This window comes from Orcinus orca, chromosome 11, assembly GCF_937001465.1.
Source record: "Orcinus orca chromosome 11, mOrcOrc1.1, whole genome shotgun sequence".
Lineage (NCBI taxonomy): Eukaryota > Metazoa > Chordata > Mammalia > Artiodactyla > Delphinidae > Orcinus > Orcinus orca.
The window spans coordinates 34,869,221-34,894,612 of record NC_064569.1 but is presented as its reverse complement, the minus strand read 5'-3'; the positions used below and the strand labels follow the sequence as shown (position 1 = coordinate 34,894,612).

General features: G+C 36.4%; 1 protein-coding gene across 4 annotated transcripts in view; it reads right to left on the bottom strand.

Annotated features, from left to right (window-relative positions):
* Nucleotides 1-3,690: 3,690 nt before the first annotated feature.
* IRAK4 (interleukin 1 receptor associated kinase 4) overlaps nt 3,691-25,392 on the bottom strand; it is a 33,209-nt gene continuing 11,507 nt past the window's right edge. For 3 of the 4 annotated variants that reach the window (XM_012534603.3, XM_033436532.2, XM_033436534.2), the window contains 7 exons: nt 24,228-24,292; nt 15,533-15,647; nt 14,996-15,105; nt 11,410-11,593; nt 10,429-10,491; nt 7,871-8,029; nt 3,691-7,742 (listed from right to left, as the gene is read on the bottom strand). In XM_012534603.3, the coding sequence (XP_012390057.1) occupies nt 7,707-7,742; nt 7,871-8,029; nt 10,429-10,491; nt 11,410-11,593; nt 14,996-15,105; nt 15,533-15,647; nt 24,228-24,292 (732 nt within the window). In that variant the 3' untranslated portion in view covers nt 3,691-7,706. The remainder of the gene's footprint in view (nt 7,743-7,870; nt 8,030-10,428; nt 10,492-11,409; nt 11,594-14,995; nt 15,106-15,532; nt 15,648-24,227; nt 24,293-25,392) is intronic. The other variant, XM_033436533.2, reaches the window with a different exon arrangement.

Here is a 25,392-nt window from a genome sequence, read left to right as displayed (position 1 = left end):
GCCATTCTGGATATAAGGACTAGGGAAATGAAATTTACCTCTTGATGGGAAGAATTACAAAACCATATTGTAAAGGGCATGGATCTAGGGAAGAGTGGAGAATTGCAATCTAACACAATGAACATAAGGGAGAAGTTACTTAAATTTGGGGGCATCAATTTCCTCAATAAGAAAAAAATGGGACCTACATTATAGAGCTCTAAAATGTGATCATGCCCTTTAACATAATGCTTGGCATTAACAGTTAGCCCAGCAAATGACAGAGAAGATGATTATGATCAATATGATGACAGAGAGCATAGTAAAGGTTTACAGGCTGATGTCAGATGCCTGAGTTAAAATTCCAGCTCTGCAATTTAATAGCTGCATAATCTTGGGCAAGTTACTTCACTTCAATTTCCTCATTTATAAAATGTGAATAATAATGTCATCAGATTCATAGGATTGTTATGAGAGATAAGTTAATATAGGGGAAGCATTTTGAATAGTCCTTAAATTATTTAATAAAAACAGTGCAACATATAATTTTTTAAAATTATAAGTTTATAAATTAATGTACATAACATTATTATTATTAATTATTCTTGGGATACTGTGGGAACACAGAGGAGAGGCACCTACTTCTGCATGGGGAATCAGAAAAGACTGTGGAGTGGATACCAGCATTGAATTTTAAAAAACTGTTATGAGTTTGCCGGGTGGACAGCAGAGGGAAGAGCATTCAAAGCGGAATAGAAAGATGGACGACCATATGCCCAGATACACAGATGTCATGTTCAAGAAATTCCAGGAAGTGCAGTTGTTTGGGAGAAAGGTATATATTTCAGACTGGTTGGCTAAAGATGAGAACTACAAGAATCTATCCATATGCATATGGATGATATTTGAAACTCCATAAGTAGATAAGATACAAAGGTCTAGAAAGAAGAGTATCCAGGATAGAATCAATATTATTCTACTTAAACTAGGAAAATATCGGGTAATTCAGATCAAACCTTTCCCTGAGGAAAACTAGGGGAAAAATTCTGCTCAAAGGCATCAGTGTGCTACTAAGGTAGTGATGAAATATAGAACCAAGATATGGGAGAAAACATAAATCCAAAGCGATGAACCCAGTATGTAGGGCTACTACTTCCTTGGGACCATTTGCCAGTTCTGGGAGAAGCTATGAACAGATGTGTACACGTATTTTTTTAGTACCTGTGTTCAGTTCTTTTGGATACACACCCAGGAGTGGAATTGCTGTGTCATTGGTAATTCTATGTTTAACTTTGTGAAGAGCTACCAATCTATTTTCCACAATGGCTGCACCATTTATATTCCCATCAGCAATGTACAAAGTTCCCAATTTCCCCACATCCTCACCAATATTTGTAATAGCTATAGGGGTATCTCATTGTGGTTTTGATTTGTATTTCCCTAATGACTAATGCTGCTGAGCACCTTTTCATGTGCTTATTGGCCATTTGTATATCTTCCTTGGAGAAATTTCTATTCAAATCCTTTGCCTATTTTGAAATTATTTTTATTATTGCCTGTAAGAGTGTTTTGTATATTCTGGATAGTAGATTCTAATCACATATTATTTTCACATATGCCATTCTATTGATTGTCTTTTCACTTTCTTGGGTGACGTCCTTTGATACACAAAAGTTTAGAATTTTGGTGAAGTCCAATTTATCCTTTTTTTTCTTTCTGTTTTTTCTGTACTCTTGGTGTCAGATTTAAGAAACAGTTGCCTAATCCAGGGTCACAAATATTTACACCTGTTTTCTTTTAAGAGTTTTGTAATTTTAGCTCTTACCTTTAGGTATTTCACCCATTTTGAGTTAATTTTTGTATATGATGTGAGGTAAGGGTCCTACTCATTCTTTTCCAGGTAGATATCCAATTGTCCCAGCACCATCTATTGAAAAAACCATTCTTTCCTCCATGGAATGGTCTTGGCAAACGATTGACCATATATGTAAGAGTTTAGTTCTGGACTTTCAATTCTATGTCATTGATCTATATGTCTGTCCTTATGCCAGCATCGCACTGTTTTGATTACTGTATTTTCATAACTGGGAAATGTGAGTCCTCAACTTTGTACTTCTTTTTTAAATAATATTTTGGCTATTCTTGGCTATTCTATATGATACTAATGGGGGGGAGGGGGTGTTTGTTTTTTTTTGTTTTAGATGGCCTTTATCAGATTGAGGAAGTTAAGTTACCTTCTATTCTTAATTGGTGAGTGTTGGATTTTGTCAAATGCTTTCTCTATTGATGTAATCATGTGGGTTTTGTCTTTTATTCTATTTAAATGGTGTTTTATAGTCACTGATTTTTGTATGCTGAACCGACTTTGCATTTCTGGGATACATTCTACTTGGTTTTGGTATGTAATCCTATTTATATGTTGCTGGATTCAGCTTGCTAGAATTCTGGGGGGAAATTTTTGTGTCTACTTTGGGCACTGCTTTTGCTGCATGAGTTTTGTTGTGTGTTTTTCATTCCTCTCAAAGTATTTTATAATTTGCCTCATGATTCCTTCTTTACTCATTGGCTATTTAAGAGTGTTTTGTTTAATTTACACATATTGGTGAATTCCCCAAATTTCCTTCTGTTATTAATTTCTAATTTCATTCTCCTGTGGTTGGAATACATGCTTTGTACGATTTAAATATTTTGAAATTCATTGAGATTTGTCCTATTTTCTGGAACCTGTAAATGCTCTGGATGTGCAGGCTCAGTGGCCATGGCTCATGGGCCCAGCCACTCCATGGCATGTGGAATCTTCCCGGACTGGGGCATGAACCCGTGTCCCCTGCATCGGCAGGCGGACTCTCAACCACTGCGCCACCAGGGAAGCCCGTTTTGGAAGATTTTTAATCGCAATTTCAATTGCATTACTTGTGATTAGTCTGTTCATATTTTCTATTTCTTCCTGGTTCAGTCTTGGAAGGTTGCACCTTTCTTAAAATTTTTCCATTTCTTCCAGGTTGTCCATTTTATTGGCATAGAGTTGCTTGTAGTAGTCTCTTATGATTTTTTGTATTTCTGTGGTGTCAGTTGTAACTTCTCCTTTTTAATTTCTAATTTTACTGATTTGAGTCCTCTCCCTCTTTTTCTTGATGAGTCTGGCTAAAGGTTTACCTATTTTGTTTATCTTTTCAAAGAACCAGCTTTTAGTTTCATTAATTTTTGCTACTGTTTTCTTCACTTCTATTTCATTTATTTCTGCTCTGATTTTTGTGATTTCTTTACTTCTACTAGCTTTGGGTTTTGTTTATTCTTTCTCCAGTCGCTTTAGGTGTAAGGTTAGGTTGTTTGAGATTTTTCTTTTTTCTTGAGGTAGGATTAATTTGCTGTCAAGTTTCTTAGGACTGCTTTTGGTGCATCCCATAGGTTTTGGGTCATGTGTTCTCATTGTCATTTGTTTCTATGTGTTTTTGATTTCCTCTTTGATTTCTTGAGTGATCTCTTTGTTATTTAGTAGCATATTGTTTAGTCTCCATATGTTTGTGGTTTTTATTGTTTGCTTTTTTTTTTTTTTTTGCAGTACGCAGGCCTCTCACTGTTGTGGCCTCTCCTGTTGTGGAGCACAGGCTCTGGACGTGCAGGCTCAGTGGCCATGGCTCATGGGCCCAGCCGCTCCGTGGCATGTGGGATCTTCCCAGACCGGGGCATGAACCTGTGTCCCTTCCATCAGCAGGCAGACTCTCAACCACTGCACCACCAGGGAAGCCCACTGTTTGTGTTTTTTACACTATTTTTCCTGTAATTGCTTTCTAATTTCATAGCGTTGTGGTCAGAAAATATGCTTGATACAATTTAAATTTTCTTAAGTTTACCGAGGCTTGATTTGTGACCCAAGATGTGATCTATCCTGGAGAATGTTCCATGAGCACTTGAGAAGAAAGTGTATTCTGTTGTTTTTGCATGGAATGTCCTACAAATATCAATTAAGTGCATCTTGTTTAATGTCATTTAAAGCTTGTGTTTTCTTATATATTTTCAGTTTGGATGATCTGTCCATTGGTGAAAATGGGGTGTTAAAGTCCCCTACAATGATTGTGTTACGGTCGATTTCCCCTTTTATGGCTGTTAGCATTTGCCTTATGTATTGAGGTGCTCCTATGTTGGGTGCATAAATATTTACAATTGTTATATCTTCTGTTTGGATTGATCCCTTGATCATTACATAGTGTCCTTCCTTATCTCTTGTAACAGTCTTTATTTTAAAGTCTATTTTGTCTGATATAAGTATTGCTACTCCAGCTTACTTTTCATTTCCATTTGCATGGAATATATTCTTCCATCCCCTCACTTTCAGTCTATATGTGTCTCTAGGTCTGAAGTGGGTCTCTTGGAGATAGCATATATATGAGTCTTGTTTTTGTTTCTATTCAATCAGTCCGTGTCTGTTGGTTGGAACATCTATGCCATTTGCATTTAAGGTAATTATCGATATGTATGTTCCTATTACCATTTTCTTTATTGTTTTGGGTTTGTTTTTGTAGGTCTTTTTTTTTTCTCTTGTGTTTCCTACCTAGAGAAGTTCCTTTAGCATTTGTTGTAAGGCTGATTTGGTGGTGCTGAATTCTCTTAGCTTTTGCTTGCTTGTAAAGCTTTTGATTTCTCTGTCAGATCTGAATGAGATCCTTGCTGGGTGGAGTAATCTTGGTTATAGGTTTTTCCCTTTCATTCCTTTAATTATATCCTGCCACTCCCTTCTGGCCTGCAGAGTTTCTGCGGAAAGATCAGCTGATAACTTTATGGGGATTCCCTTGTATGTTATTTTTTCCTTTTTCCTTGCTGCTTTCAATGTTTCTCTTTGAATTTAATTTTTGTTAGTTTAATTAATATGTGCTTTGGTGTGTTTCTCCTTGCATTTATCCTGTATGGGACTCTCTGTGCTTCCTGAGCTTGGATGGCTATTTCCTTTCCCATGTTATGGGGTTTTTGACTGTAATCTCATCAGATATTTTCTCAGACCCTTTCTCTTTGTCTTCTTCTTCTGGGACACATAATTCAAATGTTGGTTCATTTAATGTTGTCTCAGAGGTCTCTGAGACTGTCCTCATTTCTTTTCATTCTTTTTTTTTTTTTTTGCTGTACGCGGGCCTCTCACTGTTGTGGCCTCTCCCGTTGTGGAGCACAGGCTCCGGACGTGCAGGCTCAGTGGCCATGGCTCACGGGCCCAGCCGCTCCGTGGCATTTGGGATCCTCCCAGACTGGGGCACGAACCCGTGTCCCCTACATCGGCAGGCGGACTCTCAACCACTGTGCCACCAGGGAAGCCCTGTTTTCATTCTTTTTTAATTATTCTGCTCCTTGGCAGTCATTTCCACCATTCTGTCTTCCAGCTCACTTATTAATTCTTCTGTCTCAGTTATTTTGCTATTGATTCCTTCTAGTGTATTTTTCATTTCATTCATTGTGTTGTCCATCACTGTTTGTTTTTTAGTTCTTCTAGGTCCTTGTTAATCATTTCTCATATTTTCTCGATCCATGCCACAGGCCATTAAATTCTGCCTTGAGGAAACAGTGAAAAGAGCCTGTACATTATTGTCCTCAGAACTTTAGTCAAGTCCTGCTCAGCTGCAAGCTGAGGGCAACCCCCCTGCTGTTCATTCCTAGAGTTAAGTGAGTCACACAAGTTCAAGGGTCCACGATGCATCACACACCATCAGGCATGAAACCGTATGGAATCTTGCTTTGGAATCTTGGATTGACTGTATTGTGGCTCTCAAAAGAGTTAAGGTACAGTCTTATCCTGAGAGAGAAGCCATGCCTAATTTTGGAAAGTCTGATATCAATTCCATTTGATGGAATGGAAACATCTACCAAATTATACTGTGAAATTTTCAAAATCAATGAAACAGGTTACTCATTTAAAAATTTTTAATATGGTTTGGTCACAGACCATAACCACAGCTACATCCATGGCATTTTACATATATGCTTTTATTTCAAGTAATAGTTAACTCATGGGCCGCCCCACGCCACCAGGGAAGCCCCATTATATTTTATTAAAAAAATTTTTTTTAATAATTTTATTTTATTTGGCCATGCCACGGGGCATGAGGGATCTTAGTTCCCCAACCAGGGATCGAACCCGTGTCCCCTGCATTGGGAGCATGGAGTTTTAACCACTGGACCACCAGGGAAGTCCCTCATTATATTTTAAAATAACATTATTATTTTCAGGGTTATAAGCCATACTGTGCCTCAAATTATGTGAGTTCCTGTTGAGATTAATGTGACCAAGTCATTTTATTTATTTTGCTTTTCAACTAGCAAATGTTTTTTGCTTAAATGCTTAGTTTATAAAGGTGATTTGAAAACAATACTATCTCTGTTTCCCAAGAAAGCATTTAGGAAGGTCTAAACAGTACAATATAGAGGATGATCATCTTCTACTATAGCTCACTCTACATACTCTTGTTTTGAGTGTGTTAATGAAAGAACTAATGATACCAAGATTATTGAATGAATGAATAATTGCAGATACTTGGTATTGTGGACAGAACCTGTGAACATGATGGGGTATCCCTGTTGGAGAATCATCATGAGAATATCTGTATTCATTTTCTATTGCTGCATAAAAAATTACCACAAACTTGGTGGCTTATAGCAACTTATTTATTATCTCACAATTCTGCATGTCCAGGCACAGAAGTCCATGTTTGCTACTGAGGTTCTCACAAGGCCGAAATTTAGGTGTCAGCGGGGGCTATGGTATCATCTGAAGTTTGGAGCACTCTTTTAAGCTAATTTAGGTTGTTGGAAGAATTCAGTTTCTTGAGGCTGTACAACGAAGGTTCCAATTTTGTCTTGCTGGCTGATAGCTGGAAGGTAGCTTTCATCTCCTAAAGGCCACCCATAGATCTTAGCCAATGTGGCCTTCCTACAACATGGTAGCTTACCTCAAGGCCTACAGGAGAATCTCTCGGACTTCTTGTAAGCTCTTCTAAGCTCACCTTATTAGGTCCAGCCCCCAAAGCAGCATCTCCTTATTGACAGTCAAAGTCAGCTGATGAGGGACTGTAACTGCATCTGCAAAATGCTTTCAAATTTCCCATACAACATAATCTAACAATGGCCATATCATCATGGGAGTATCATCAGGGCATAACTGGCTTATGGTGAATGATTGCTTAAAATAGCACACTGTGAACATGACCCTATAAACAAATGACTGTAATAGGATTTTATAATCATTTATATCACTTTACAAGTTACAAAGTGCCTGTACATATTCTGCATCACTTGATTTTCATGACTACCTGTCAGAGAGGCACAGTAGATAATTAGTCCAACGTTACAGGTGAAAAAACCAAGGTTCAAAGCAGCTAAGAGGTTGCCCAAAGCTTTACAGAAAATTAGTAGTGGAGTCAGGCTTCAGCCCAGGGTCTTTTCACCCTACAGTTCAGTCCTCTTTTTTGTTAATTCTGAGTTTCCATACTGTGTTTGGTAAGGTTCCAAGGAGATCTCAGGGATTACGGTAAGACCTCAGAGTGAAAGTAGGGCTAAGTGTTGCTACAGTGGCTCTACTTTTGTTTGTTCTATATATTGGGGCTCCTACACAAGCTTTAATGACCACTGCACTTCATCATGCTGCCTTGTCAAAGGTAAAGAAGAATGCTTACAAAAAAATCTTAGTTTAAAAAATGATTTAGATAGCTGTATATAAAAACCCAAGAGTCTATTCCAGTAAAGTTTTAAGAAGCTGTGATTTCTTGCAGCAGTTGTTGAACCTTTTATAAAGAAAGAAAGATAGAAAAAACAAAAGAACCACATTAAATAGTTGGTTTGAAATGTACACTTAGGAAAAAATGACAAACCCCACCTCCTTCACTTTTTAAATATATGTAAAAAAAATTACCTTCTTAATGTCTGGTCTTTTATTTTTCTTTTCATGCAGACATTGACTGGCAACAGAGTACATAGTTTCAATGGAAGTGGGATCAATGTCATTCATCTTTGTATCAATATAATCTTCAATTGTCTTTTCTTCATCTTCAATTTCTTCTTTAATATCCAGCTTTAAGACAAATGTTAAAACTTTGAGTGTCAAATAAAAGGGAAACAAATCAGATAAATTTATAAATGTATTTATAAATAAATAATATTATAATTAACCTATATTATCAATTATATTATAAAAGAATACATTTAAATTATTTAATCTACATCATAATAATGTTACATAATAACATTTACTCTTAGTAATATCTACCGTTGTAACCTTATTAAGAATTGAAGACATCTAGGAGAAACTCTATTTATTTACTTACTTACTTATGCATACATATATACCTCCCTCCTAGAAACTTTCAGCCATTTGCCTTTTTTTTTTTTTTTTTTTTTTTGCGGTACGCGGGGCTCTCACTGTTGTGGCCTCTCACGTTGCGGAGCACAGGCTCTGGACGTGCAGGCTCAGCGGCCATGGCTCATAGGCCCAGCCACTCCGCGGCATGTGGGATCTTCCTGGACCAGGGCACGAACCCGTGTCCCCTGCATTGTCAGGCTGACTCTCAACAACTGCGCCACCAGGGAAACCCGCCTATTGGTTTTTGTATTTATGTGACTGAGCTAATTGCTCTCATGTACTCAGCAGTATTTACTGGCGGCCAGCACAAGGAGGTCTGCTTCTTTGCTGTGCTTCTGATGATGCAATTCCAGCCTCTGAATGCAGAGCCCCTCCCTGCACAGGCACACTTCTCTACGTGTACTCACACTGTTGAATCAAAGAGAAAGAGCAAGGAAGAGAAAGGGGGCAGGGCCACGATGAAAAGATAATCAATCGGGAGAGAGGTGGAGGACTAGGATGGTGTAGTGGGTTGAGCGGTAGCCCCCAAAAGATATGTCCAAGTCCTAATCCCCAGAACCTGTGAATGTGACTGTATTTGGAGAAAAGGTCTTTGCAGATGTAATTAAGCTAAGCATTTTGAGATGAGATCATCCTGGATTACCCAGGTGGGCCCTAAATCCAATGACAAGCATCTGTTTAAGAGACAGAAAGAAGAAAAAAAAAGACACAAAGGAGAAGACAATGTGATCACAGAGGCAGAAATTGGAGGGATGTGCATACAAGTCAAGGAATGTCAACAGCCCCTGGAAGCTGGAAGAGGCAAGGGAAGACTCTCCCCTAGAGTCTCCAGAGGGAATGTAGCCCTGACAAAATTTTTATTTCAGACTTCTGGCTTCCAGAACTATGAGAGAATAAATTTGTCATTTAAAACCCTACTTTGCGGTAATTTTTTCCTCCTATATTTTCCACCTACACACTTCCTCTGTATAATCCAATCAACACACAAAGCTTTGGCATGCCTGTACACGAACAGCTCAAAAATTGTAACTCCAGCCCAGGCTTCTTTCCTGACCTCCAAGAACCAATGGGACAGAGGATTTTATTTCTTTGATAAGACAAAATTTCACTATGTGCTACTGTAAAATATTATGAAATATTACAAAAATATTAACTTTTCACAACTATGTTTTATAAATATATTTTAATGTGAAATACTATATAGCATGTAATATTCATTAGTACATATCCAGGAACCCATGGAAAGCTTTGTAATATATAGTTTTATAAGGGACACTTGTAGCAATATTGTAATATAGAGATATTATACTTATGGTATTTCTTAAAAGTATGGCACCAAGCCTTTGAGCAAATATATTATACCTTTTGACTTTCTAATCCTCATTCTACGGGAATAATCTGGTATACACATGTTGTCTGAATTTGTCACACTGGCTTGTTCCATTAGAACACATAAATTAGAATAAAGTCAGTGTAGTTATTTAACTAATTTTAAGAAAAACTTATATATAGTACTAGGTATTTCTGTAAGTCTTTAATTTTATTAGAAGACTCTCCAAGTGCTTAAAATTTAATATATAGGAAAAAAAAGGCATGGCATAATTTTCCTATAGTTTTAGCATTCAGTTAGTCTATTTATGTAATCGTCAATGAATGCCTAATATAACACACAGGTAAAATTTTCTATGATAACTTTATTAAAAAATACTCCATAATAGAAATGGATAAATAATTTTATTAGCAATTCTATTCTGATATAAATTTCAAAGGAAGCAAATGTTGCTTTTCCTCTCTGCTATTAGTAATCACCATGAAAGTAACAAAATAAACATATACTGGAGGAGACCTCATAAATCATATAGCCCTATTGTGATTTTAGACACAAAGAAATTAGAACATAGAATATATGTGTCTTTTCCAAGCTTCACAAATATTTCAAGGCAGAGCTGAGATTAGAAATATTTGATGCTCTTTCCATATGCCACTACGTAATTGCCAACAGAAAGACTGCCAATAGAAAATGACATTTCTAGATACCAAATTTACCCACAGAAATTTAGATTCTAAATGCATACAGAAAAGGACTGGAAAAAATGAAATCTTTCAATTACCAATAACTGAGGTTCACGGTGTTCATCCACAGCTGGAAGTCCAGTTATTATTTCTAGTAAAACCTAAGAAGAAAGTAAAATCCATTAATATGACTCAAGACAACATATAGAAACTAGAAGGAACATAACTCTTGATTATGAAATCTGATGAACAATTTCCACACACTGCATTATGCCCTTTAGGCATGAAAGCGGAAAGAACACGAGCTGTGGTCATTTCTGACCACTCTTTCTTCCCGGACACCTCGGATCCCACCCATACCCACAAGCAGTTCTTTTCTACTGGCAACTTACTAAACAATCAGCACCCCCTCAACATGTGTTCTGGACACCGCTTTTCCTGTCTTGCAGAGGATTTTTCACAAGAATAATTTTCTCTGGTTCTTAGGAGAATATTATTTTCTAAACCTCAGGCATATCCTAGAACCCTGTGCCTTAACTTCACAGTACTATGAAGATAAATATCCGTAAATCAAACACATATGAATAAATAAGATAAAGAAGCACCCAATTTCTCCAACCACTCCCATCCACTCCTCATACCATAATAAAAGTTATTAGGAACAGACTGGTAGATCAGAAAATGCCAAAGCATATTTCCTTCAAAAAATATTTCATTTTTAAAACATGACATTAAAGTGCATACTGTATGACACAATTTGTTTTATGCATTAATTCAAGTTTCATATTAATTCATGTGGCAAAAAATTATTTCTTGCAGTAATTTCAGAAATCAATTTAAAAGTTTTACAAATTCAGAGTAGTTTTTATAACTTTCTCATTTAACTAGAGGTTAAAGTGAACAATTTTAATCTTTATGTAAGAGAGCTAAGCAACACAGGTGTATTCAAAATATTCTATTTCAATTTCACAAGTACAGCCAGAATGATTATTGTTACTAATTATATATATATTATTTTATATGTGTGTGTATGTGTGTGTGTGTGTGTGTGTGTACATATATATATATATGAAACTTACCACACCAAAGCTGTAGATGTCAGATTTGGCTGTTATTTCTCCTCGCAAAGCTTCTGGTGCCATATAAGCTGTTGTTCCCACAATTCTGCTTGTCAGGACTGTTTGGGCAAACTTCTCAGAAGCCCGTGCAAGCCCAAAGTCAGATATTTTGGCTGTAAAGTCTTCGTCTAGTAAGATATTTGCACTGAAAAAAAGTTTTTCTTTTCAAGCAAATCAAATAGTTCCTTAGGTAGGTGTAAGAATGTTTGTATTTATACAGTATCCCACTTTATAATATACATCATAAAAGCCTGAAATTTGTGTAAACAAATGAGAATTTCAGATTAAAGCTAAAGAGAAATAAAATTGTCTTCTTTTCCTTATTGTTTCTTGAGGGAAAATCTAAGGAGAATAAAAGTGAAATAAAGCTGTTGATATTAGTGAGAGATATTTTTATTATTTCACAAATAATTTATTACAAGGTAACTTCCCTCAAAGTGTCCTAAAGCACCCTTCTTAATTCCTTTCCTAAAATATCCCAATTCATTTAAAAACAAATTTTCAACTAAAGTTTCTTAATTATTTATTTCATTTCTTGGGGGGTATTATCTGAAATCTTTTGAAGAGGAAAGAATATGGCTAAAAGACCTTCATTCATTCATTTTATGCATGTGCTCCTACACTCATACTTTCATTCAACAAAACTTTATTGAGGACCCCCAATGTTTTATAGTATTTAAGCTCAGGGCTGGGCATGGGGGCTATCTTCGAATCTTATCTGTAACAAAGGTATAGGAATAATTTTTTAAAATCCAGTAAGTATTCATAATGGTGATATTAGGCACAAAATGCTGAGAGAACAACCATGTGTCTGGAAGAACTGCAGAAAATTCCAAGTAGAAGGTGAAAAGAGTGCATAGTCTTGAAGGACTGTTACAAGTTGAGACTAAAAGAAGGAAAGAAAGGCATCTCAGACAAATGGAGCAACATGAACACAGTGATGAAAACAAAAAACATATGATCAATTTGAAGAAACTGGTGTCAGTGGAACATGAGGAGAGCTTGAACTTTATCCTGTGAGCAGCAGGATACCAGCTAATGGGTTCATAGTAGGGAATTGATGTTATCAGACTTGATTTTTAGGACCACAACCTGTCAGTATAGTACTGCATAGATGAGAACTGGTACAGACTGGTTAAAGGATGACCAGGAAAGTTTGTAATAAAGCAAACAAGAGATAGAGTGTAAATAAAGGCTGGGGAGAAAAAGGAGGTGCAAATTTTGAGGCACACTCAATAGAACTTTGTAATTTGTATGATATGCGGAATGAGAAAGTCTTTAGCTTGGGAGACAGGATGAATACTGACTTCATTTGATTAGGAAAGAAATACAGAAGGAAGAACTTGTGTTGGAAGAGGAATGAGTGATTTCTGACATGTTGACTTACGGGCTGCTGTGGGACATCTCGGTGGGGTGATTTGGTCTGTAAACACTGAAAATATAGGACTGGAGGCTAATGATACCGATTTGAGAGTTGCCCACATAGAGGTAGAAGTTAAAGTCAATATATCACTCAGCAAGAATATGTAGGATGAACCAAAGAGACGATGAGGTAAGAACACACCAACTGGAATACACCAATGTGTAAGGGATGGGAGATGGTGTCTCTTCTCTTATCTGAGGCTAGTCCCTCTACTTGGACTCCTTTCTACATTCTCAGGAACCTTATGCTATAAATTATCTCATTTCTCTCTTCTGTTCTATCACCTCCTTCTTCCCATAGACACAAAAACATGCTTTAGTCTCTGCCATCTTAAAAAAAAAGCTTCCTGAATGACACACTAATTTCCAGTTATCCCTCTTCATGGGCTAAATGTCTTATCAGACTGTCTATACTCACCTCTCAGTTCTCTCGCTCCCATTCTCTGCTCAACTACAACCTGAATTCTGACCCAATTACTACATGGAAGTAGGTCTCCATTAAGTCACTAATGACCTTCATGGCACCAATCAAATGCCTCATTTAAAAAATTTTTTAAAAAATGCCATATTTTTCAGTCCTTATCCTGACCTCTAAAAAAGCAATTGACACTTTTGACTAGTCCTTCTAGGGAAACTCTCTTTCCTTGTTCTCAGGGATACCACACTCTCCTGGTTTTCAGCTTACTTGCAATACTTTCTTAGATTCCTTTCTAGACTCATTCTCTTCTACTTGGCCATTAAGTCTTGAATTTCCTCAGTACTAAATCTTGGGAACTTTTCCTAATCTAGTTCTCTCTTAAAGTGAAGACAACCATATGATAGCTCTTCAATTAACACCCATATGCAAGTAATACACAAATTGATGTCTTCAGCTCAGACTTCTTTCAGCTCCAACATGTACATCACACTGATTAACATCTCTACTCACTTCTATATCTTAAAGGAACCTCTAACACAACATGCACGAAAGAGAACTCACATTTTCCACCCCCAACCTGGTCCTCTTTCAGTGCTTTCTCTATAAGTGAATCATGTCACAATCATTCCAGAATTCAGTTCTGGAAGCCATAAATCCTGGTGTCACTCCTGATATGTCACTCTCCCTGATGCCCCTGCAGCCAAGAATCAGCAAGACTTGCCATCTTAAGCTCTCAAATCTGTTCACGTCTCTTCATATGAACTGCTACCACCAAGTCTTCTATGATAGGCTCCAAGCTACCCCTTCTTACAAACTGTTCTCTACACTCAAGTCAAAGTGATCTTCTCAAAACTTAAATGTGGTGCCACATTCTTACTTACAATTTTTCAATGGCATCTGATTACACCTGTGATAAAATTAATGTCCTTATTTTGGTCTATTAGGTCCTACAGGGCTTAGCTCTCTGCCTACTTCCATAATTTTATCTTACATCAATCACCCCTTGAATTTCCGCACTTCAGTCATTTATTTCACTTCCTGTAGTTCTTCATGCTCCCACGTTCCCTTTCAACACTGGTCTCACATATGTGGTTCCTTCTTCCTAGAATGCTCTTTCCCCATTTTCTATGGCTGCCCTCAAATTGTGCCTACTTATTTCCTGTTCATTCTTTGGATCTCAGCTTAAATATCATTTCCTCAGGGAACTCTTCTTTATACTAATACTATAGACTATACACTAAAGTTCTGTTATTATTTTGTGACTATTTGATTGCTGTCAGATGCTACAAATGCTACTTTTGCTAACTATACCATCTACAGTACCTATCATGTCGTAAGTGTTCAACTAATATTTGTTAACTAACTAAATACATAACAAGAAAGATAACTGAAATGCACCCGTGGAGGATAAAAGTGATTCAGAAAAGAGCAGTGATCCAGAAAATAAGAAGGAAAATAATCTTGACATAGCAAAAATGGTCAAGAAGAACAGAAAAACATACTATTCTTTTTAAAAAGGTAAATTAGGATGAATGCTGGAAATAGGTCACTGGGTTTGAAATAAGGCAGATTACAGACATCCTTAGTGAGGAGAGCTTTCATGGAGTGCTCCAGGTTAAGACGTGCATGTGAATAGTGAATAGAAAGAGTGAGAGAAAATTATTCTTTAAGACAGTTTTCCTAAAGCTTTGTAAAGGTAGCATTTACCTTTTAATATCTCTATGAATATGATGGTTTTCATGTAAATAACTGAGGCCATTAGCTGCACCCTGAGCAATCTTGCATCTTATGCACCAAGAGAGTGGTGGAGTATCATCCTTATGAAGTAAGAAACAAACCAATTAAAAAAAAAGAGGAAGATAAAAAAAATCTATGAAAATATACAATAAGATTTTTTCTAAGCAGCTACTGACAATTATATTACATTGCTAAGAATTTACAAATATCACTTTTTTAAGTTGTTAAAAAATAATCTCTAAATAAGATCCAATGGGGATTAGTATTTCTTATTTAACAATAAAAATAGATAAGAGCATCTTCAAAGTCTAGCCTTGACTGATATTTTTACATTTTAGATTATCACCTGCTAGGCAATTCCAGTTGTTTACATACCAACTGTATAGTTTTCACAGACCAGGAAAAATATTAAGACTAATACAGTTTAAATGATCCTGTCACGAAGTAAATATCAGTATTCCAACACAGAAACATAAAGCCTAACAATGTGATGAACAAACATCTTACCAAGCAAGACAGTCTGTCTAGCAATGAACCATTGGGCATGTAAACATACACTAAGCAGAGGTCATCTCCATCACTTGAGAAACCAAGTAGTTCTACTAAGTTTTCATGTTGACACCTGTGACAAATAATTTTCCACTCAAAATTATTATGATACATACATATATTTAGCTGTAGGTTATAAGTTATTCAATTTAGAGCTTTAAAAAAAAGCAAGAAATAATTATATGCTATATATCACTGTAATATGATACATATGTTTCTAACATCTTTATATATGTTTATTATAACTGCTTATAATTTTCTGCAAACAGTTCTCCTCTCAGCCAATATTAATCAACATTAGAAGCAAAACTGCTTTTGATTTTATAGCAAAAGCTCAATAATCCAGATCATTGGTACTTGTAATAGTTTGGTTAAGAACTAGGCTGATGTTTACCTTTGTTTTGTATAATTTTCAATGATAGCACAAACAAGATTTCAAGAAGTGTGTTGAAACTTGTATGACAATCCTTTCAAGAATTCTTTAACACATCCAAAGCACTGATTTATAGACATCTGATTTTTAATTACATCTAATTCATATATTTTTGATCTTTAATCATGTCTGATTATTTACAACCTAATTTGAGTTTCTTTATATACTTGAGAGTAATAAAACTAAATAGAGCTGAAGTATAACAAAACTGCAGGCATCTGTGGCACAGTAGAAAGAAACCTGGGTTCAAAGTCCTAAGTTTAAAGTCCAGTTCTGCCACCTCCTGGAAATGTGACCTCTCACAAGTTAACAGCCTCACTGAGCCTCAGCAACTTTACCTGGTAAATGTGGATAATAATACTTATTATGTAACACGAATGCTGTGAGAATTAAATGAGCAAATATATATGAGAGCCCAGAAATATTTTACGAAGTGCAAATTAAGACAGTAAGTGCTCCATTTTCCACCAAATTGGCACATTTTAAAAATGAGTAGGGCTTTCCTGGTGGCGCAGTGGTTGAGAGTCCACCTGCCAATGCAGGGGACACAGGTTCGTGCCCCGGTCCGGGAGGATCCCACATGCCGCGGAGCGGCTGGGCCCGTGAGCCATGGCTGCTGAGCCTGAGCGTCCAGAGCCTGTGCTCCGCAACGGGAGAGGGGCCATAACAGTGAGAGGCCCGTGTACCGCAAAAAAAAAAAAAAAAAAGAGTAGATAACATTTGCTGAATTTATACTAACAAGGCACTGCGGTAAGTGATTTACCTGCTTTGTTTTATTTAATCCTTACAATAACTTAATGAAGTATTTCATTATTAAAATAATTATCCCATTTTACAGATGAGAAAACTAATGAATAGACAGTTAAGAAACTTGGTTAAGTTAAGAATGAATAGACTTCGTCTTGCGAGACCACTGGAATCACAACTAACTGCTGAACAATCAATGACAGGAAGACACTGGAATGCACCAAAAAAGATACCCCATGTCCAAAGACAAAGGAGAAGCTGCAATGAGATGGTAGGAGGGGTGCAATCACAATAATATCAAATCCCATAACTGCTGGGTGGGTGACTCACAAACTGGAGAACACTTATAGCACAGATCCACTCACTGGAGTGAAGGTTCTGAGCCCCATGTCAGGTTTCCCAATCTGGGGGTCCGGCGACAGGAGGAGGAATTCCTAGAGAATCAGACTTTGAAGGCTAGCGGGATTTGACTCAGGACTTCAACAGGACTGGGGAAAACAGAGACTCCACTCTTGGAGGGCACACAAAAAGTAGTGTGTGCATCAGAACCCAGGGGGAAGGAGCAGTGACCCCATAGGAGGCTGAACAAGACCTACCTGCTAGTGTTGGAGGGTCTCCTGCAGAGGCAGGGGGTGACTGTGGCTCACCATGAGGACAAGGACACTGGCAGCAGGAGTTCTGGGAAGTACTCCTTGACGTGAGCCCTCCCAGAGTCTGCCATTAGCCCCACCAAAGAGCTGGGTAGGCTCTAGTGCTGGGTCGCTGCAGGCCAAAGAACCAACAGGGAGGGAATCCAGCCCCACACATCAGCAGACAAGCGGATTAAAGTTTTACTGAGCTCTGCCCACCACCAGTCCCTCCCATCAGGAAGCTTGCATAAGCCTCTTAGATAGCTTCATCCACCAGAGGGCAGACAGCAGAAGCAAGAAGAACTACAATTCCGCAGCCTGTGGAAGGAAAACCACATTCACAGAAAGACAGACAAAATCAAAAGGCAGAGGACTTTGTATGAGATGAAGGAACAAGATAAAACCCCAGAAAAACAACTAAATGAAGTGGAGATAGGCAACCTTCCAGAAAAAAAATTCAGAATAATGATAGTGAAGATGATCCAGGACCTTGGAAAAAGAATGGAGGCAAAGATCGAGAAGATGCAAGAAATGTTTAACAAACACCTAGAAAAATTAAAGAACAAACACCTAGAAGAATTAAAGAACAAACAAACAGAGATGAACAATACAATAACTGAAATGAAAACTACACTTGAAGGAATCAATAGCAGAATAACTGAGGCAGAAGAATGGATAAGTGACCTGGAAGACAGAATGGTGGAATTCACTGCCGCAGAACAGAATAAAGAAAAAAGAATGAAAAGAAATGAAGACAGCCTAAGAGACTTTTGGGACAATATTAAATGCAACAACATTCGCATTATAGGGGTCCTAGAAGGAGAAGAGAGAGAGAAAGGACCCGAGAAAATATTTGAAGAGATTATAGTTGAAAACTTCCCTAACACGGGAAAGGAAATTGCCACCCAAGTCCAGGAAGCACAGACAGTCCCAGGCAGGATAAACCCAAGGAGAAACACACCGAGACATATAGTAATCAAACTGAAAAAAAGTAAAGAAAAAGAAAAATTATTCAAAGCAACAAGGGAAAAATTACAAATAACATACAAGGGAACTCCCATAAGGTTAGCAGCTGACTTCTTAGCAGAAACTCTACAAGCCAGAAGGGAGTAGCATGATATATTTAAAGTGATGAAAGGGAAGAATCTACAATCAAGATTACTCCACCCGGCAAGGATCTCATTCAGATTCAATGGAGAAATCAAAAGCTTTACAGACAAGCAAAAGCTAACAGAATTCAGCACCACCAAACCAGCTCTACAAAAAATGCTAAAGGAACTTCTCTAAGTGGGAAACACAAGAGAAGAAAAGGACCTACAAAAACAAACCATAACAATTATGAAAACGGTAATAGGAACGTACGTGTCGATAATTACCTTAAACGTGAATGGATTAAATGCTCCAACCAAAAGACACAGGCTCGAAGAATGTATACAAAAACAAGACCCATATATATGCTGTCTATAAGAGACGCTCTTCAGACCTAGGGACACATACAGACTGAAAGTGATGGAGGAAGATATTCCATGCAAATGGAAATCAAAAGAAAGCTGGTGTAGCAATACTCATATCAGATAAAATAGACTTTAAAATAAAGAATGTTACAAGAAACAAGGAAGGACACTACATAATGATCAAGGGATCAATCCAAGAAGAAGATACAACATTTATAAGTATATATGCATCCAACCTAGGAGCACCTCAATACAGCTATAACGACTATAAAAGAGGAAACTGACAGTAACACAATAATAATGGGGGACTTTAACATCTCACATACACCAATGGACAGATCATCCAGACAGAAAATTTATAAGGAAACACAAGCTTTAAATGACAAAATAGACCAGATAACATCTCACATACACCAATGGACAGATCATCCAGACAGAAAATTAATAAGGAAACACAAGCTTTAAATGACACAATAGAACAGATAGATTTACTTGAAATTTATAGGACATTCCATCGAAAAAGAGCAGAATATACTTTCTTCTCAAGTGCACATGGAATATTCTCCAAAATAGATCACATCTTGGGTCACAAATCAAGCCTCAGTAAATTTAAGAAAATTGAAATGATATCAAGCATCTTTTCTGACCACAATGCTATTAGATTAGAAATCAATTACAGGGAAAAAAATGTAAAAAACAAACACATGGAAGCTAAACAATACGTTACTAAATAACTAAGAGATCACTGAAGAAATCAACATGGAAATCAAAAAATACCTAGAGACAAATTACAAGGAAAACACGATGATCCAAAACCTATGGGATGCAGCAAAAGCAGTTCTAAGAAAGAAGTTTATAGCAATACAAGCCTACCTCAAGAAGCAAGAAAAATCTCAAATAAACAGTCTAACCTTACACCTAAAGGAACTAGAGAAAGAAGAACAAGCAAAACCCAAAGTTAGTAAAAGGAAAGAAATCATAAAGATCAGAGCAGAAATAAATGAAATAGAAACAAAGAAAACCACAGCAAAGATCAATGAAACTAAAAACTGATTCTTTGAGAAGATAAACAAAATTGATAAACCTTTAGCCAGACTGATCAAGAAAAAGAGGGAGAGGACTCAAATCAATAAAATTAGAAATGAAAAAGGAGAAGTTGCAAAGAACACCGCTTAAATACAAAGCATCATAAGAGACTACTACAAGCAACTCTATGCCAATAAAATGGACAACCTGGAAGAAATGGACAAATTCTTAGAAACGTATAACCTTCCAAGACTGAACCAGGAGGAAACAGAAAATATGAACAGACCAATCACAAGTAATGAAATTAAAACTGTGATTAAAAATCTTCCAACAAACAAAAGTCCAGGACCAGATGGCTTCACAGGTGAATGCTATCAAACATTTAAAGAAGAGCTAACACCCATTCTTCTCAAATTCTTCCAAAAAATTTCAGAGGAAGGAACACTGCCAAACTCATTCTATGAGGCCACCATCACCCTGATACCAAAACCAGACAAAGATACTACAAAAAAAGAAAATTACAGACCAATATCACTGATGAATATAGATGCAAAAATCCTCAACAAAATACTAGCAAACAGAATCCAACAACACATTAAAAGGATCATACAACATGATCAAGTGGGATTTATCCCAGGGATGAAAGGATTCTTCAATATATTTAAATCAATGAATGTGATACACCGTATTAACTAATTGAAGAAGAAAAACCATATGATCTCTCAATAGATGCAGAAAAAGCTTCTGAAAAAATTCAACACCCATTTATGATAAAAACTCTCCAGAAAGTGTGCATAGAGGGAACCTACCGCAACATAATAAAGGCCGTATATGACAAACCCACAGCAAACATCATTCTCAATGGTGAAAAACTGAAAGCATTTCCTCTAAGATCAGGAACAAGACAAGGACGTCTACTCTCGCCACTACTATTCAACATAGTTTTGGAAGTCCTAGCCATGGCAATCAGAGAAGAAAAAGAAGTAAATGGAATACAAATTGGAAAAGAAGAAGTAAAACTGTCACTCTTTGCAGATGACATGATACTATACATAGAGAATCCTAAAGATGCCACCAGAAAACTACTAGAGCTAATCAATGAATTTGGTAAAGTTGCAGGATACACAATTAATGCACAGTAATCTCTTGCTTTCCTATACACTAACAACAAAAGATCAGAAAGAGAAATTAAGGAAACATTCCCAGTTACCATTGCAACAGAATAAAATACCTAGGAATAAACCTACCTAGGGAGACAAAAGACCTGTATGCAGAAAACTATAAGACTCTGATGAAAGAAATCAAGGATGACACAAACAGATGGAGAGATATACCATGTTCTTGGACTGGAAGAATCAATATTGTGAAGATGAGTATACTACCCAAAGCAATTTACAGATTCAATACAATCCCTATCAAATTACCAGTGGCATTTTTTACATAACTAGAACAAAATATCTTAAAATTTGTATGGAGACACAAAGGACCCTGAATAGCCAAAGCAGTCTTGAGGGAAAAAAAGGGAATCAGACCCCCTGACTTCAGACTATACTACAAAGCTACAGTAATCAATACAATATGGTACTGGCACAAAAACAGAAATATAGATCAATCATACAGGATAGAAAGCCCAGAGATAAACCCACGTACCTAGGGTCACATACTCTATGACAAAGGAGGCAACAATATACAATGGAGAAAAGACAGTCTCTTCAATAAGTGGTGCTGGGAAAACAGGGCAGCTACGTGTAAAAGAATGAAATTAGAACACTCCCTAACACCATACACAAAAATAAACTCAAAATGGATTCGAGACCTAAATGTAAGACCGGACATTATAAAACTCTTGGAGGAAAACATAGGAAGAACACTCTGACGTAAATCACAGCAAGATCTTTTTTGACCCACCTCCTAGAGTAATGGAAATTAAAACAAAAATAAACAAATGGGACCTAATGAAACTTAAAAGCTTTTGCAAAGCAAAGGAAACTACAAACAAGACGAAAAGACAACCCCCAGAATGGGAGCAAATATTTGCAAATGAATCAACCGACAAAGGATTAATCTCCAAAATATATAAACAGCTCATGCAGCTCAATATTAAAAAAACAAACAACCTAAGCCAAAAATGGGCAGAAGACATTCTCCCATTTCTCCTTGGAGAAAGAGACAGTTCTCCAAAGAAGACATACAGATGGCCAAGAAGCACATGAAAAGCTGCTCAACATCACTAATTATTAGAGAAATGCAAATCAAAACTACAATGAGGTATCACCTCACACCAGTTAGAATGGGCAACATCAGAAAATCTACAAACAACAAATGCTGGAGAGGATGTGGAGAAAAGGGAACCCTCTTGCACTGTTGGTGGGAATGTAAATTGATACAGCCACTATGGAGAACAGTATGGAGGTTCCTTAAAAAACTAAAAATAGAATTATCATATGACACAGCAATCCCACTACTGGGCATATACCTAGAGAAAACCATAATTCAAAAAGAAACATGCACCCCAATGTTCATTGCAGCACTATTTACAATAGCCAGGTCATGGAAGCAACCTAAATGCCCATTGACAGATGAATGGATAAAGAAGATGTGGTACATATATAAAATGGAATATTACTCAGACATAAAAAGGAAGAGATGTGGATGTAGAGATGTGAGATGGATCTAGAGACTGTCATACAGATTGAAGTAAGTCAGAAATTGAAGAACAAATATCGTATATTAACGCATATATGTGGATCCTAGAGAAATGGTACAGATGAACTGGTTTGCAGGACAGAAATAGAGATACAGATGTAGAGAACAAACGTATGGACACCAACGAGGGGAAAGTGGAGGAGGGTGGGTAGTGGTGGTGGGATGAATTGGGAGATTCGGATTGACATATATACACTAATATGCATAAAATAGATAACTAATAAGAACCTGCTGTATAAAAAAATAAATAAAATTAAATTAAAAAAAAAAGAATGAATAGAGAGGTAAGAAACTTGGCCAAGGTTATTCTGCTAGCAAGGTCCAGAGATTGGTACTTATCAAAAAATAGCAGTAATATTTAATGGTGGTGAGGTAGCAGTGAAGTCTGAAATTGTAATAAATTGGTGGTAGAAGTGTAAATTATAACTTATCTACAAAGCCATTTGGACAAATACTTAGAAAGTCTTTAAAAAGTTCATGCATTTGGAACCAGTAATTCTTCTTCTAGTACTGTCTCCAGATGAAATAAGCAGATTTGTATTTAAAGGTTTATGTACAAAGAGATTTAAAGGAGCTTTAATAGGTTATATTGAAAATTAGAAACAAACCTAGAAGGGTAATGTTAAATAAAATATAATCCTTATATATGCTAGGATGTTATACAATAATTTTAAATGTTTTAAAATTATTTGTAATGACATGGGAAAAACGCTATACACTCATCATGAAGCAAGTACATCACAATACTAGCAGTGGTTATCTCTGAGTGATATATTTAAGAGATGACTTTTATTATTTAAAAATATTTTCCTGATTATCTATTTTGAACAAGTTACTTTCAGGAGGGGTTAGGGGTATGAAGAACAAAGTTCTTGAAGTTAAGCAACTAGAATTGGTGATTTATAGCAATGGGTCTAATGAGAATAAATTGGTAAATCCCATTAAGAATTTAGATCAAAAGCTCAAGTTCTGGAGTCAGATCCGGATTTGAAATCCACATATTTATTGTTTATGTGGCCTTGGGCAAAGTTTTTAATGTTTCTAAATCTCAGTGGGAAAATAGTGTGTGGGTGTGGGGGGTGTTATAACAATTGTTGGTTAATACATTGCAGTTTCTGGTCTATTGTACACACTCAAGTATCAATCACTATAATTATTGAATAAATTTCCTAATTTATTTCTCCTTCTCTTCCTGATAATGTCCAACAATTTTCAAACATACTGAGTCAATGCCTTCTAAACATTCTTACATGTAACACTTCCCTGGCTTATGGTGTTAACTTATATCAAAGGGACTATTTGTCATATATATATATATTTATACATATATGTATTTACACATATATGCACATACATATTATATCTACAATTTATCTCTTGTGAACTTTGGGAGCAGAAAACACAATAATGGAAGTTAGTTGAAATTCCATGTAATTTTCCCATGATTTAGAATAACGACTGCTGTTTAATCTACACACATATGAAAGAGTATATGCAGTCACAGAATTGTAGAGTCAAAGTTCTTTCAAGTTCTCTAAACTATTTTAATTTACATATTTGAAAATATCACTAGTTCATGGCACACTCTAGGTAAGAAACAGGTCCCTTACTCCTTGTCCTGCTTTTTTCCACAGTACCACACTGACAGATTAACTTACTTTGCCATTACTTTTATTTCTTGATCAAACTGTTGTTTCAGTTCTTCAGTACTAATGTCAACCATCTGAAAAAATAAAATAATATACAGTATAATACAATACAATAACCCCAAGTCTCCTAAAGCTAAAAGGGGCACATGAGATCGTCTGGCTGATTCTGCTTTCTTTAAAATAGTAAGGCATCATTCTCCCCATTTTATAGAACAACTGAGAACTAGAAATATTATCAATTTGCTCAAGGTCTCATGGCTGGTGAGTGGAAGGAAGAAAACCTTATAAACCATGTAACTACATAAACCTCACTGAGTCATTGTGGGAACAAAATGAAATAATATGAGACTTCACTGCATAAACATTCTGGAAAAAAAATTAAATGTAATAGAAAACATAAGCAAATTTGAAGGCAAAAAGAAAAACAAGACCTGCAAAAGTATTTGCAACATATATGACAAAGGGTGACTATTGTAAAAATATGTATTGTATTGGTATTTTTAGAATATAATAATAGATTTAAAATATAACAAATCAATAAGTAAATGGTAAACACTCTAATAGAAATGGGAATAAAGGACATAGGTAAGAATTAGGAAAAGGTTTTCTTATTGTATATTTTCTTTTTTTTTTTTTTGCGGTACGCGGGCCTCTCACTGTTGTGGCCTCTCCCGCTGCGGAGCACAGGCTCCGGACGTGCAGGCTCAGTGGCCGTGGCTCACGGGCCCAGCCGCTCTGCAGCATGTGGGATCTTCCCGGACTGGGGCACGAACCCGTGTCCCCTGTAAAGGCAGGCGGACTCTCAACCACTGCACCACCAGGGAAGCCCAATGTATATTTTCTAAACTTTATTTTTAAATGAGAAAAGTAATACAAGGAAGCTATTTTTATAAAATTTTTTTAGAATCTTACCATTTTAATATTGATCATGCATGAAGCACTGTGTAGAGTTCAGCTTCTCTATTTTGTGAATCTCCCCAAATTATATGTATAATTGTATGTATGTGTATATAACTGCATTTTTTATAGGGACAGAGTCCGTAGCTTTCAACAAATTTTTAAATGTTAAGAACTGCCAGCTTAGAATGATGTTTATTTAAAGAAAATACACACTTAAATCATATATTTCCTAAAGATTAATTTTAAATTTATTATATAACACACTAAGAAGCAA